The 16,687-nt window shown below is 38.6% G+C and overlaps 1 protein-coding gene across 1 annotated transcript in view; it reads right to left on the reverse strand.

Moving 5' to 3' along the window:
• hdac7a (histone deacetylase 7a) overlaps window positions 1-13,114 on the reverse strand; it is a 111,558-nt gene extending 98,444 nt beyond the window's left edge. The window contains exon 1 of the mRNA XM_079848571.1: window positions 12,958-13,114. Coding sequence (XP_079704697.1) covers window positions 12,958-12,976 — 19 coding nt within the window. The 5' untranslated portion in view covers window positions 12,977-13,114. The remainder of the gene's footprint in view (window positions 1-12,957) is intronic.
• Between the last annotated feature and the right edge of the window lie 3,573 nt (window positions 13,115-16,687).

The following is a 16,687-nucleotide window of genomic DNA, read 5'->3' on the forward strand; positions in this document are numbered from 1 at the left end:
TGTGATGTTTTTCTTTTATATGGCCTTTTCTTTGAAGAGGCCTTGCATTTATAATTAAATACATTTCATACTATTAAATAATGTGGCTTCAGTATCTTTTAAAAAGAAATTCAATAATGATTATTTTATTATTATTATTTATCAACTTATTTTTAATTAGTTTTATATGAGATACTATTTATTTTATTTTATTTTACCACTTGTGCTACATGTTCCTCATGCCAATAAGGACTACTAAATTAAATTGAATTGGGTCAGAGAGAGAGAGAGAGAGAGAGAGAGAGAGAGAGAGAGGTGTGGGGTGTTACGGTTTGCCAGAAGGGTCTGTCCCTTAAGAACCCTGACGGAATTTGAGGAATGCTGGATAAGGAGAAAGAGTCCTGAGAGACAGAGGGCATTGGGGCCAGGGAGCTCCAAGTGGGAGAGGTATTGAAAACACAGAGAAAAAACAGATGGAACTGAAGGAAAGGAGATATAGTGCAAGGAAAAGAGAAAAGAGAGGGTGTGGAGAGAAAAGGAGAGTGTGTGTGATGGGAATGGGGATTATTAGGGAGGAGTATTTCAGGGTGGGGTGTGGAGTGGCGTTACACTTCAGATAATGTGACTCATACATGACTAAAGCAAGGCAAAGCTAACACAAACTACAGCACATTGTATCTGACAGTTTACTTTGGCTTCAGGCTGAGACTGGCCTTCAGCCGCTAATTAAAAATCCCATGTCAGGAGTTTAAAAATTGTACAAAAGCCTCGTGGGAGGTGCAGTATTCCAAGAATCTTGGAAGCGATTCAAGCTCTTTGAATTGTAGGATTTGGGACTGATTCCGGCACATTCGACGATTTCTGCTTTATTGGTTTTTCTTCAGTTGCATTGAAACCTGAAGACGTTATTTTTCGTTGTTGCAAGCCCTGCAAAAAAAAAAAAAAAAAAACACATGCATGGCAGAAGTGGTAAAGGTTAAACACTGAGTTGGGGAATCTTTTCATTCATGATGACTGCAGCGGTGACTCACATGAACACCACTCACCATGAGGAGCCACGTGACGCGGTTTTACCGCTGTTGTGTGCATTTTACACAAGTGCAAATCTCCCTGGTTCTGGAGATAGAATTATACCTCGTAGCGCATCAAAATGAAACTCTTGGATTCGGTTATTAAAGTTATTAAAGGGATAATTTACACTAAAATGAAACTTCTGTCATCGTTTACTCTTATGTCATTTAGAATCTGTATGATTTATTTCCTACGTTCGTACACATACATTTTTAGAAAAATCTTCATGCTGCTCTTTTCCTCACAATGACGCTTCATAGTGATCACAGTGGAACTGTGAATGAGGTTTTCAGTGAACAACAATATAAAATGCAGTCTGACTCTGTTCTATATCGATTGAGTGACTTCAGAATGCTATTCTATTTTTAGTGCCTTTTGTTCTTTCTGGAGCTTGACAACACCTTTTGCATTCATATATGTGAAAGAGCAATGTGAACATTACTCTAAATATCTCATTTTGTGTTTAATGAAGAAAGAAAGAAAGAAAGAAAGAAAGAAAGAAAGAAAGAAAGAAACATTTCTGGTGAACTATCCCTTTAAAAGCTTCAAAATAAATGTATTTGGCTCTGTCTTCTTGGCAGCAACAGTGTCTTTAAATATCCAGGAGTGGTTTAATTTCACACCCTTTCACACCCTGTTTTGTATTATGTCTGATTTTTACTTAATCTATCTACAGTATCTATCTATCTATCTATCTATCTATCTATCTATCTGTCTGTCTGTCTGTCTGTCTGTCTGTCTGTCTATCTATCTATCTATCTATCTATCTATCTATCTGTCTGTCTGTCTGTCTGTCTATCTATCGATCTATCGATCTATCTATCTATCTATCTATCTATCTATCTATCTATCTATCTATCTGTCTATCTATCGATCTATCGATCGATCAATCAATCAATCAATCTATCAATCTATCTATCTATCTATCTATCTATCTGTCTGTATGTCTGTCTGTCCGTCCATCCATCTCTCCATCTATCTATCTATCTATCTATCTATCTATCTGTAGGCTATGTCTGTCTGTCCGTCCGTCCATCCATCTCTCCATCCATCCATCCATGTTACTGTACATGCAATTCACAATGGTGAGATGTGTTAATTTTCTTTTAGTGTTTCAATACAAAAATGAATAAACACTGTTGCTGGGTTAATCATTATTATTAAAGTGCTAAAACAGTTTCAAAGTCAGAGGTCACTCTAAGACTGCTTTTTTTTTCTAATGATCCTCAAACAAGCTGTTATCACATTATAATCATTCAACACAAATACTGAAGCTAATGAGTACAGTTTCACAACGTAGTGTACACTTAAACACACACATGCACTTATCAGTGACGCACAGGTCACTGCACTGGGTTTCTGGTGCTGGAAATTATAGCCAACAGTCTCTCTCGCTCTCTTTTTAAATAAACAATAATGCACAATGCATAAAAAACAGCAGGAAGATGAGGTGAGAAGAGCGACATATTAAGTGTTTCCACGCTCTCTTTCCAGTGTTTTTGGGTATGTGGGTAAGTGTGGGCAGCTCAAAGCGTACCGGTGCAGTGCTGAGAGTTCAGTTACTGCTGTTGGAAACCGTTTCATATGAGACGATCACCTACATCAGAGACCCCCAGCACATCAATACATCAGTCTTTACTCAATTACAGCATGGGAAAAAACATAGTGGGGACGGGCAAGGGGCTTTCAAGAAAAATACACTCAAACAGTCCTATCAAAAGGCTGTTAAGCTACTGCTATAATGCACAACAATGGAAGTCAATGGGGAAAGCCCTTAAAGAGGGTGTAAATACAATTTGTTAAAGTAAATTTTGTTAAAGTGCTTATATTACACTTTTCACAAAAATGTGTCACTTGAGCAGTAAAGTTGTCTAAATCAGTGTTTCTCAATCAGCTGGTGGGTCGAGTGTGTAGTCAAAGAAACAACATGTTTTATTTACTGTAGCGGGACTTTTATTTTGAAAGACGTGCGTGGAAGCTGAAATATATGATATGAAACAGTCTACGAACTACGAAATTTAAATAATTAATGCCGTTTAATGTGGCGTGATAGATCGCTGTAGTGCCTCAGTTCAAGAGAAGCGACAGCGCGTGAACTGATCATCTTCGCTTTAAAACCAGTTACAGCAACAAATAATCACGAATGAACATCTGAAGGTATGTTAAAAGACACAGTAGGCTACAACTTACCGAAATCCGTATCATGTTTCATGTAACCAAAAGCATAAGACGTCATTAAAACAGCTGGTAAACAATGTCACGTAACATCACTTACCTCAGAAAAAAAAAAACACATCCAGTGACCATAAGCATTAGTTGAGAGATTTTTTTTTCCTTGAGAAAATGTGCCATGTAGCCTACTGTAGGCTACCTGATACAAAATAATCGAAATCGAATTGAATCCGGATCGAATCGCAAGCTTGTGAATCGAAATTCAATCGAATTGTGAAATTTGTGTCAATACCTGTCTTGTCTACTGAGTTTAATGTTGAAGTGTATAATAGGAAACAAATGTTTCTTCAAAATTGTTTTTTTTTTTTTTTTTTTTTTTACAGTCTGAGGGATGTACTGAGACCCTAAATGGACATGGAGATGGAAAAAAGCTTTTGCATTCCCATTCCCTCACAAAATGTTTGCGTTCCCCTGAGAAATTTGTGGAACGCAATAATTTTGCGAGCGAACACAAAGTTTCTTGAGGGAATGTAAAACATTTGTGAGAGGACGCAAAAGCATTGACATAATTTTTCCTCCCATCTCATAATTTCCTGCTTTCACCATGTCCTTTTATGGGCTCTGTAAAATGGTAACCTAAAAATGGTAACATCTATTGACTGGTTTTAATATAAGAAATATTATATTTTTTTATATTTGATTTATTATATCTTTAATCATACATTGTTATATATCATATAAAAATATTTAACATCACTGAACCCACCTGTATGTGCATTAGTTTACAACAATTCTCATTTTTATGGGTTAAATCGGTAGAAATAGCTCTTTAAGATAAGGATTGCATGTTACAGCTTTTTACAGGGTGAATCGTCCCTCAGTTTGTAAATCACAGTAATGGAATTCAAATGAAAGTCTATAGGGAATTGCATCAATGCACCAAACTCATGTTAAAATACACTCACTTTGGAAATTATAACCAATAGACTTTAAACCCAATAATACTTGCACTTAACTTGTATTGAACCCAGGACATTTCTATAACTGCCAGATATGGTTTGAGGAAGTAAAGAATTATTGTCTTTCTTTGAGAGATGCATCTTCTTTAATTCCCTAAAATCATCTCTAGACAGATTTACAGAAAGCTTTGAGACAGATATAAATATAGGAACCTCTAGGTTAGAATGAGGAACTCCACAAAAAGACCAAATTCAGGGAAACGACAGAGATTTTCTTAAATAAAGTGTGGTAACTGGATTTACAGAAAAGTGAGTACATAAATCATTGGAATATGAAAACACACTGAAAGACGACACAGGTATAATTCACTTTTCGCCCTAATAAAACTGGTCAAATAAAAGCAAGTATGATGGAAAAAAATTGCCACCATAAATGCATTCATATGGTTGTATGAGGCACAGAATTTCCTGAGTGGAAACTGTAATGAGATTTCAGTTTGCAGAGCGATATGGACGGCGAAAGAGCTCAAACCGACACTGGGTAATTCCCAGCAAGCTTTGGGGTGGACGTGATGAACCGCCACTGACAACATTTGACATCATTCGACGGCGGGCCCACCTTTTTCAACAACAACAATCCTGAAAAGGTGGGTGGCAGAGGTGGAAAGGAGTGCTAAAAATAAACCCGGGCTGTGTCTCTACTTGTCTTCGCTCTGGTTCGTCTTCTCTCGCTAACGTTCACCCGTTCCTTTCAGTGGTTATACTGTGAAGTCGTCCCTGTTGTATATTTCACTACTGAAATCTGTCACACCCAGGAAAACACCTATAGCTGTTGCACTGAGAGACCAAGCTTGAATTCATTAGTCAAGCCCAACAAACAACAAAAGATCAGTCAAAGGTCACCCTTAAGCCCTGTTCGTGAAACCAGGCCGTTTCGTACTAAATGGCCTGAAAATTTTGCCTTAGCAGCTAGCTAAGATTATTTATATTTTATTTTAGGTCATGGTTATTTTAAGTAATGAAGACATTTTCTTATTATTTTAGTTTTAGTTACTGATATTACCCCCTCTGAAAATTAAAAAATTCACTTTCGTAAGTCATTTGTAAGTCACTTTGGATAAATGAATGTATACCAGAATTTGTTGCTGGATATAGATGATTTTTAATTAGAGAATAACTGTTTGTAGAACTTAACAGCTTTCTCCGACGGCCTCAGACAGTAAAAACCTTACGTGTTTTAACTGTAATCTTTATTTTTTATTTTAAAAGTTAAGGAAGCCATTTTACTTCCGTTGAGTGAAACAGAACTGAGAGCATATTGACATATTGTAATTGCAGCACGTATTACTTTTCAGGAAATGGAACACGTTGTTAAAGTTTATATAATGACATTATATATGTGCAGACACTTGCATGTGACATTATATTATTAACATTTTACCGAAAATCAAGTTACAAAGTTTTTTACCAGCGAATTTTGGACATAGAGTCGGACATAGGCTATGTGTTTTGTCCGTCATTAGAACGGCCACATCTGAGGCAGTAAAGCTACGGTTTCATCAACTTACAGGTTCTAAAGTTTATCCCGTGTGTCCACCAAAGCGTTTTTTTTCCCATGGCTAGCGTATTTTTCGAATTGATTTCAATTGGAGCGCCATGTTTGTAAAATGTCATGAGTGTAACGAGGCGATGAGTGTCTATTTCACACTGAGCGCTCTACGTTTTTACCGATCGCCGAGAGTTGAAAAATGTTCAACTTTGGGTAAAGCCAAAGTAGCCTGACTACGTCAGACTTCCTACTTCCGCTAATTTCATTTCGCTCCTGTAGTCAGTCTGAGATAGCAGCGTATCTTTCAGTTTTCCACCGGCCTGAAAACAGCCGGGCCAATCAACGAACAGAGGGCGGGCTGAGAGCCGTGACGTAGACGTTGATTGTACCGTGGATGCGTAGATTTACTTAACATAATCTGCAAAAGTCGTTCACAGCCATGTTCACTCCGGTATTTCGCTCGATGGTTTAGTTTTTGCATCATACATGTGTTAACAGTGGAAGTTAGATGTGGCTGAGCATGCGCATAACACGCCATAACCAAACATTATGTGATTGGCTTACGGGTAACCAATGATTTTAAACTTCAGACAAGCGCCCCCCCGCGAGAGAGAAAACACTTCTCTATTATGCTATTCCAGACTCTGTCTACGAAACAAAGTGAAGTAGCAGAGTCTGGTATTACCAGGCTAAAGCCAAAGTCCCTTTAAGACAAGTCATTTCACTCGGCGGCCATCTTTGAAACGCCTCTCAGGCAGCAAGTGCAGCTCCTGTCTCTTTGAATGGGGAAATATACAATTCTCCAAAACTGTTCGCCAAGCTTACGATTAAATTTCATATTTGAAATCACCAATGAAATCGGACAACAACTTGTCTCATAAATTTTGTTTCTAATCTAAATCATGACAGAAAACAACATTGTTCAGACTGGATCAAGCTAATGCGCAGTATAAGTGTGTCTGACTGTTTCTATGGGATGTCTTCACCAATCGCCGATTGGCTCTTATTTAGAAGGCGGGACTTATTCCGCCATATTGAGCGTTGCACTTTTCCCCATTCAAAACAACTCGAGTGACGAGTCTTGTGTAATTCTATAGCCTTTGGGTAAAACGCAGCGCAACACTGACACTTTTTATCCAGCTGTCCAATCAGAGTGGAGGAGGGGTGGGACAGATACCACATCGACCAATCGTCACATTCTGCTTGTACAACATAAACAGATGATACCAACAAGAAGCAAAATAACAGAACAAAAATAATTTAAAACAAGAGCCAGAGCAAATACTTTACATTGTATCGCATTTTAGCCATTTCAGCTGGCTAAAAAACGCTTTGGTGGACACGCGTAGCTTTACTGTATGGATGATTCAAAATCTGATGTTATTGAAGATGAAGTGCTACCTTTGGCTATTAAAGACAGTACTGGCTATGACTCGACGACAAATGCTAAGACACTCTACTCCGCTCTTAAAATACATATCACATAGCCTTTAAATATATAGTGTTTCTTGAGTAAAGAAAATGCTGTACGTAAATAACCAGTTCTTTATTTACCCTTGCATTGCAAACAAGCAGAGAAACAGTCCAAACTGCATGAGGTTTGACTGACAGTTTAAGGAGCCAATGGAGTTATGAGGATAAGTCACAAGCTCTTTTTAAAACTTTTCATTGGTGAAATATTTCACGGACAGACGAAAAAGGGTGACCAATAATGATTTATGACAATAAAAGACGACATATGAAGGTTTCCGCCCGACAGTGAAGATATGTGAATTATTTACCACCAGGCATGTGAGAGCTTTTCATACGTTTAAAAAAAATAATAATAATTTTTGTAAAAGTCTTTCAGTTCAGTACTACTGAATGTTTGTCCAACATGAAAATACTCTTATGATGTCTTTACGCATGAGGATGCAGAAGAAATAGAGACGTGCAGTTGAATGCAGAACGTGGAAAACAGTGGTCAAGATGTGACACAATGGAAACCGCGATGGCTTTACACGTCAGTTTTCAGTAGTTTCTTGTGCGAGACAGTGATGAAACGCAGCGGCGGGGACGAAGACCCTCGAAGTGCATGAGTTACGCAAGAGAGTTCCTGTCATACTCTGAGTCACATCCAGGAAGGCATGAATACAGCCCTCCAACACAGAGATCAATGATAAACAATAACAGGTAAGCACATGGACAGGTCAGAAATGAATACTACCGGTGGACCAGAAGAAAAAGAAATGGAGTGAGGCATTAGTGATAGAGGTCCGTTTCAGTTTTAATACCAAACCTAAAGCATTCACTTTGTTCACTTCCTTTATTTTCCAGCCAGTGACACTGATGCACAAATCCTCACAGTTCTGTTAAAAAGGTCTTTTTTCCCCCGTATTTATAAAAAACTATTTATATTTTTATTTACCCCAAACAAACCTGCGTTTACACATGAAAAACTGATTCAAGCTTATAGCTTGAAAGTTACAAAACTGTTTGTGCAACAAATGCATGATTCGCTATGATTTCACCACATGTTCAGCTGCAAACATGAATCAGCTACAGAAAGGACTTCACTGGAAATAATATATTAATAACTGGCCATTCTATGTGTGTTTTTCCAGGAAATGTTTGGACTGCCATCAGCAGGTTTTCCCCTATTTTAATAGACATTTGTTTAGCAACTGATAAGGAAGCGCAAAACATAATAACCTCCTCTAATTAAGAGATAGAGAGCGAGATGAAGTTGACAACCGAGATGTTTACTGGACAAGTTAATTTGCGCTTATGAGAAATGTGATTGCTTCCGAGATCTAGGTAATACATTGTTTCAGATGCTTCCTTAGAACAATTTAAAATATCAAGTATACAACTCAAGTAGAGTGTTTTGAAACTGTTTTGGCTTTATTGACTCTGATGAGAAATTATTAATATTGACTTTTGTTTTGATATCTTGGGAAATGAAGAGGATAAATACATACATAACATAACAAATATATTGATATACAATGTGCACACTATATAAAGAATAAAACAACACTAATGCATCACAAAATGTCACCAGGTCACTGGATAAACCGACAATCATAATACACATAATTTATTCAGTATATACTTCCTGTGGTGACAATATATTCTGAAAGATAAAGATGGAAACATATACCTAATTCTCAACAGGAAACTGATCGAAGGCAAACCACCACATACTTGACAAGTATTTCATGTAAACTGTGTGTCTGATTTTGTGGTTTGAAAGCATAACACATGCAAGAGGCTTTTCCATCCACTTATTATAGACATTTCCTATTTATTCAATACACTGAAGTCACCAGAGGAGGGCATCAAACACATGACCACATCTGAGAGGAACCTTCGCTGTGACTCTATAAACAAAGTACGCATGTGGATAATCCCAAAATTGTTGAGGACAAAAATAGTTTTCTCATATCCTGCTCAGTATGGAGCTGCACTATCATGCCATGCATGGAAGATATTTTTCCACGTCTCAAGCAGCTTGTGTAAGTGATTACAGCTGATGGATTCCAAGCGCTCTAAAAAGTTAGACACTTTTTTGTGCCACCTACTGATGCCTTTACATTCCATATAAATGGCTTCATGAAATAAAATCCTATCTGACATTGCATGAAAATAGTATCAGTCCACTTCAAGACTCTTCAAATATTTGTTTATAGGATCATGCAGGCAGGATCTTCTGGGCTGTTAACTCTGATGGTGTGGACATGTGGCGTGTCTGGGAATGGAGAGGTTTAAAGATCAATCTTTGTCTGAAGGGATGTGCAGTGAGGTGACCCCTTCACCCCTCTTGACCGCAGGCCTCTGGGAGAGCATGTTTCTGAGTGCTGCTCGGAGATCAGATTTCCTGTCACACATTTCCAGGGTTGACCATATTAATTAGTGCTCTTGCCAAAGCAAGCATCTGTAAAACCCACCTAGACCCCCTAGCAACCACTAAGAACACACTAACAACCACTTAGCAACGTTCTAGAAACCACCTAGAACACCCTAGTGACCACTTAAGAATACACTAGAAACAATTTAGCAATACCCACCTAGACCCCCTAGCAACCACTTAGCAACACCCCAAAGCCACAAAAACATTCTAACAACCACTTAGCAACACTATAGAAAACACCCAGAACACCTAGCAAGCATCTAGAACTGCCTAGCAGCCAGTTAGAAATACCCTAGCAACCATTTAAAAATGCACTAGCAACCACTTAGCAATACCCTAGTAGCCACTTAACAAAACTTTAGCATCCACCTAGAAAACATGGTACCCACCCATAACTATACAGCAACCAGTTATCAATGCCTTAACAACCACCCATAAACACTGTTCAACCACCCAGAACATTCTGGCAACCACCAAGAACACTTTAGCAAACGTCTAAAACTGCCAAACAACTAGTTACCAACTGCTTAGCAACACCCTAGCAACCACACATAACCCCTAACAGTCACTTATTGACACTTTATCAACCCTAGCAACTCTTAACAATGCCTTAGCAACCCTGAACACCCTACCAACCATTTGGCAACAACAAAGTAACCACCCAGAAAACCATAGAAACCATTTAGCAACACCTTAGTATCCAAACAGAGCACCTAGAAAACATCTAGAAAAGCATGGTAGCCATTTATCAAGAGCCTTGCATCACTCAGAAATCCCCTAACAACCACTTAGCAATATCCTAACAACCCAGAACCCCTAGCAACATCTTAACATCCTGACAACCACTTGGTGATGTCCTGATAAGCAACAACCTAAACAACCGAGAAAGCCTAGCAACCTCTTAACACTGTGACAACCACTTAGTAATGTCCTGACAACCCCTAACCAACAACCTAAACAACCGAGAAAGCCTAGCAACCTCTTAACACCGTGACAACCACTTAGTAATGTCCTGACAACCCCTAAGCAACAACCGAACAACAACCCAGAATGCCTAGCAACCTCTTATCACCCTGACAACCACTTAGCAACACACTATAAACCATCCTGAACACCCTAGCAACCCCTTAGCAACGACTAGAAAACCACTTAGAATACTCTAGCAACTACTTAGCAACCCACCAGCACTCACCCAGAATACCTTAAAAATCATTGTTTATTATTGTTTGCACAAACCGGTAGTCCCACCCTCAAACTTATCCGCCTCTGAGTTTTCTGATTGGCTAACGTTTATGTCAGATTCTTTTTTGCTGTTTACAGAATAATTTCCCAATACACCTATTCCATAAAGTATCTGTCAGAAAGTGGGGACATTTTATGGAAGGTATTCCAAAATAAATAGTTTGGAGCCACTTTATAGTTTTTAAAAGTAACCCGCCATGAACATCTAAGCTGAATGTATCTTTGATAGGTCAATAACAGGGGCGATATCAGTTTGCAGCATGTGGAGGTCCAGATGGACTGGCAGTTGCCAACAGCTGGATGATCCGAGGGCAGCCCTCAAGAGTACAGTGATATTCCCAGTGGATGAGAGGATGGATACAGGACAAGTCAGTGGCTGAACAGAGAGTGACTCTTCCTGCTCAGGACAGGAAAAGCTACTGCTACACAGTCTTATCACTAATAGCACAGGCGCTCCTGAGAGACAGGGGTGCAGCAGAGAGCGGATAATGAGAGGAAGAAGGTTTTAAAACCCTGTGTAAATGAATACCCATCAAAACTGGGAATGATCAGGCCTCTCGAGAGAAGCTTGAATGCTCTAAAAAAAACAGACCGGACAAAGAGAAAATCTGACTTGAGTTTCATATTAGTTCAAAAGCTACTGGCTATCTCACAATTGAGTCAAGCACTTGGCTATTCATTGACTACTTCAGCCAAAAAAAAAACAAAAAAAAAAAACGGCAGCATGAATAACCAGAGCTTCTCTCTTTAAAGTTCAAAACTAAAGACTTCAACATATTACATGTTTACTTCCTAATTTCGATGTTAAAATGGGCACATCACATAGACAAAAGTGAGCAGCCATGAGATTCTGGTGAAACCGACGTCTACATCAGTCTGCGGGATTAATGCATCACAAGGCTGGCCACAAGGCCACTTCCTCATGGATGTGAGAAGAGGGCATTTCCTCTCAAGTCTCCAACATTAGCCTTGCCTTGTCCACAAAACTATCAAATCCTTGAGACGACTCTCAATTAATCCATCTTTCAGTTTCAGAGAAGAAACTTCTTATAACCAAGTCTGTGACAAGGCAAAACTACTATGGCATATTTTGACTATTGAATCACTTAGTTCCCTTTTGGTAGGTAAACCCTGGTTAAACTGCCTAATCACATTGACTACATTTTTAAAGTTCTACTACAACTTCAGAAAACTTCTACTGGTGTTAAAGAAACCAAAAACCAACACACCCAACTGAAGAACCTATAATGACCCTTACAGTCAACTCAAGGACCCTTGAGAAATAATCCTTGATGTATGAAGAACCTTTATTTTTAAGAGTGTACAAGGCAGCAGACATCTAATCTTATTCCACCCACCCAGAACACACACACACCATCCCTTCCCATCACTTTTTCCCCCCTTTCCTCTTCCCGAATGCAAAACCATGTGGTCCATCACGCCATCAATTCCAAGCCCTTTAAATTCTCCAGAGAATTGCCTTGTCTAACATTTAGAAACATCTCTTGTTTTCCCTTTTTTAAATCGTGGGATTGTTATTTGCCCTAGACTGACACAGATGCACATATGCCGTCTGACTCACTTCGGCTCTGGGTGGGTCTGTTTCCAATTTTCGCACCCCTCCACCCATAAAAAGAGAAGTTACCTCCAAAAACAACAAAACAAGTGAAGAAAACGGCTCGCACACCGCTAAAAGTTCCCCTCCTTATAAGATGCACGCACACACACACATCGAGGCAGCTAACAAAAGCCACTTTCCCTGAGACTCTTATCAGCGCTTTCCTTCCCCTCTGCGCTAGAGCGTGGGAGCGCGAAGCCGGAGCTCGGAGTAGAAAACCTGCACCCGCAAACAACAGGAGGAAGCCAGTAATCCGAGTCGAGGCACTCCGAAAGATCCCAGGAGCGGGGGAAGAAGAAGCCTGAGAAACCCTGACAGGAAAGGCTTGCACGGGACTGAGATGTCACAAAACTTGACGAAACTTGGGGGAAAAGTTCTAGAGACCTGAGGCGAGCTCTTGATGAGGCTTGCTGTCAAATGAAACGATAGCTGAAGAGAAAGAGCAAGAGAGAGAGATCTTAAAACAGACACTTACCAGCAAATCGAGAGTACATGCAGTGTGAAGGGCTCTACAGTGTCTCTATGTCCATAATCAAAAAGCCTCTGAGAGGGTCTCACGGTGTCCAACCAGCGCAGCCAGTGTCCACAACAAAAGGCATGAAGGAGCGAGCGCGGGAGGGCAGGAATATCAGCGCTCTCAGTGAAACTGCCTCTTTCTGTTTTCTCTGTTCATTCAGATTTAACTTACACTAAGTTGGCAATGCCTCTTTGCGGGAACAACTCGTTTCAGGATTCCCCAAATGTCTGAAGCTGCAAGCGGTGGAAGAAAAGGAGAGGAAAGAGAGAGTGTGTGTGTGTGTGTTTGGTGCTGAAGGGAGGGCTGGGGGGTTTGGGGAGGTGGGAGGGACGCACTCTAAGGAGGCCGGGGCCATCTATGCCAGACAATAGCAGGAAAATGAACATCAGACGCTAAAAAGCAACAGTGCAATTATTCGAAAGTACTAATAACAACAATAAGCAATGAAATAACAACAGAAATTTCACATTGAAACCCCTCAAAAGGACAACAAATAAAATGAAATAAAATAAAATAAAAACGGAACCCTAAAAATGAATCTTCCAAAGAATATAATGTACAGCTGAAGCTTTGATTTCTCATTCATAATTGTGACATATGTGACTTCGATGGCAAAGCTGCATGTGCTCTTGCAAGCGTCGTAAACAGATGCGAACAGTTTTTGTTGGAGAGCCGCAGTGGAAGGGAAAGTTTCCTAAGTAATGACTTAAATTTCAGCACCCTTTCACTTCAGAAGACTTAGAAAATATAGTGCCTCTCACACACACCAATCATTCATAGGTGCGTTGGATAAAAGTCCAATATGAACAACAACAAAAAAAAGTATAAATCCCGCATATGACCCGAACTTGCATCATTATCATTATGAAATTTTATTAGGAAAATTGTGGTCAAGCCTCAGGAAGGTCGATTGAGAGAAACGTTGTTAATACATTTTGTAATGATGCAAGTTTATTTCAGTTTATATCAGAAGTTTATATCAGAATTTACCTTAAAGTCCCCCTGTGGTGAAAATCAAGTTTTTAATGTAGTTTATATGTTTTTAATATGCTTTAAGACAAACCATGTGCAGATTCATAAGTCGACACCATTGCTGAGTATTTTCTCCTTAAAACTGCAGTGAACCAAAGACAGTCTTGAAAGCGCGGTTTGAAATCGCTGGTGTTTCTGACGTCACAAACTACCTTGTAACCAATCAGATCAACGTGTGATCGTCAACCAGTGGATCTCTGAGCTGCTGTGAGTGAGTGGAGGCGGGGCTCATTTGCATATTCATAGAACTGCGTTTACTAAATGAAGGAAGGGTGTAGAGTTACATTCAAGATATTTTAAGGCATGAATATTTTTTTTCAAGGAAAAAACACTCAAATATGTCATTTTGGTGATACAATTATTGACTACAGCGGGACTTTAATGTACTGAAATGTTTGAGCTAGAACTATACTTTACATATGAGTATTACTAAGATTACTCTAACTGCCTATTTAAAATTTTGGCACTTAAAAACAATGTACAAAATTTTAATGTTTTGTGGGCCTAAAATGCAAATTTCATTGGAAAACTGGTTTAAAGGTGCAAGTTTTTGAAAACCATACCGTTATCGTCTCATGAATTTGTGAAAACAGTGGCATCATGCGCATGTGTATTACGTGTTCAGTCTATAGTTCAGTGTTTCTTTACAAAGTGACATCGCCAACTACTTGCCTGAATAATACAGCGTTTTTAGTTGTTTTCGCGGATCCGTATGAATGGGGATAATTTTGGATTGTTGGATTTACGCTCACCGCTACATGAATGTGGTGTAAATGGGCATTTAGTCCAAAAAAATGCTTGTACAGCACACATTTTGTTCAGTTCATTTTGGTTAGATTTAGTTCACTGTGAGCTATTAAAGTATAACAAATATTTTACCAACGAAGAATGTGCATCTCTGTCTGTTCATTTTGTATCTGTGCGTGTTTCTGTACACACACAATAACAATAAAACCTAACTTCCCTGTAATGAGGTCTTTGGGTCAGAGCATTACACTACAAAAGACATCATTATAAAGCAGTCTGATTGCACACACATCGAGACGGATTTCACCACTCTTAATTCAATTTCTGTGTGGATACATTGGGACTCAACTGATGCTTTCACAGAGATGGAAAAGTACATGATTGGAAAATGTATTATACTAAAATGTAAAGTTAATCTGGAGAAGTTTTTTCATATTTTTACTAATGATTGCTAGGTAATCCCTTAAATTTCATTTTGGTGATTAGGCTTATAACATGAAATATATCCATAATCTTGTTTTACTTATTTAACGCAGTTAACCTAGATTTTCAACAGACGGCCACTAACTTCTGCTTCAAATATACTTGTAAGTAGGTTGCAGACAATTTTTTTTAAATACCAAGAATTCTTGTTTATATTTAGATATTTCTGTAGCTTTTAATCGTTCAAATGCTCCTGCTTTTAATAAAAATGTTTGCAACATCTGACTCAAACATTAGTCATAGACAGTCACAGATATAACTGTGAACTTTGATGAAATAGGGGTCTTACTGTAATAGGCTACATATGCATGGATCTAGATATATTGCGACACGTTTATCTTGTAACACTGATGCAGTTATTCTATAATTTACGTTATATAGACAGAATTGTTCCATGTGTTGTTATAAATGCATTTATTACATTGTAATAACACGATTAATAGTCATGTCAACACACATGAGTCCATGGGGAGTTTTAAAAGAGGTTTATCTGAACGCACAGCTGTTAAATATTGTATAAATGCAAGGGGGGCCTCAGAAAGCATATGAGTTTCATTTTGGTCATTGAAAACAACAACATGCGTCATTATGAACAGCATGGCAAGCAGAGAGAATGTGGTTATCATTAAAATGACTAAACACATAGATGAGTGTCCTCCAGAGGACAGGATACACACATACACTCACAAAAAAGAGGACAGACAGATACTTACACACATGTTTTGAGGGGGAAATTTTTCAGATGCTTCCCCTAAGTGTATTAGAGAGTCTTGCTGTTATGATATTCACTGATATCATACACACAATGCTTTGATTACAATGTAATGCAGTTAGATCAGTGAAAACATCCTTATCACAGTCTGAAATCAGTTTTACAAGTCTAACAAACCTTTCCTCATAACAATGCTTTTACATAACACATTTTTATGCCATATTAAATTATATTTGCAATTCGGTTATCCTCTAAAGGCATCTGATGATCTGAAGCAAAACACATTGCAGGAAAAACTTTCCTGAACCTGAATCTCCTGCATTATCACCATAAGTAGCTCAATGTGTCTGAAGCTCATGTACTAACCACTCGGCCTCAACTCAAATAACAGTGATCAAAAACAACTAGGTTTCATTTTATTTCGATGGTCCACTTTAGACATTCTACTGACTATTGGAAACTTTGTCAACTTAAGCCCTATTCGCACTGGATTAGTATTATCTGGGGACCTCGTGTGATTTAGAAATTACCCACCTTTCGCACGGGATAACCGAAGCCTGTGATTTTACTCGAATTTACTGACTTATCTCCCGGATATTATGTCAATAGGCTATTGCTTGGAAATGTCTTGTCGTTATTATAGGTCTAGCTGTATGACCATGAACAGAAGAATGTTCCGCATTCATCTCCATCTAATCATTAATTTAGTTTTTG

Source organism: Squalius cephalus (assembly GCF_949319135.1).
Source record: "Squalius cephalus genome assembly, chromosome: 18".
Classification (NCBI taxonomy): Eukaryota; Metazoa; Chordata; class Actinopteri; order Cypriniformes; family Leuciscidae; genus Squalius; species Squalius cephalus.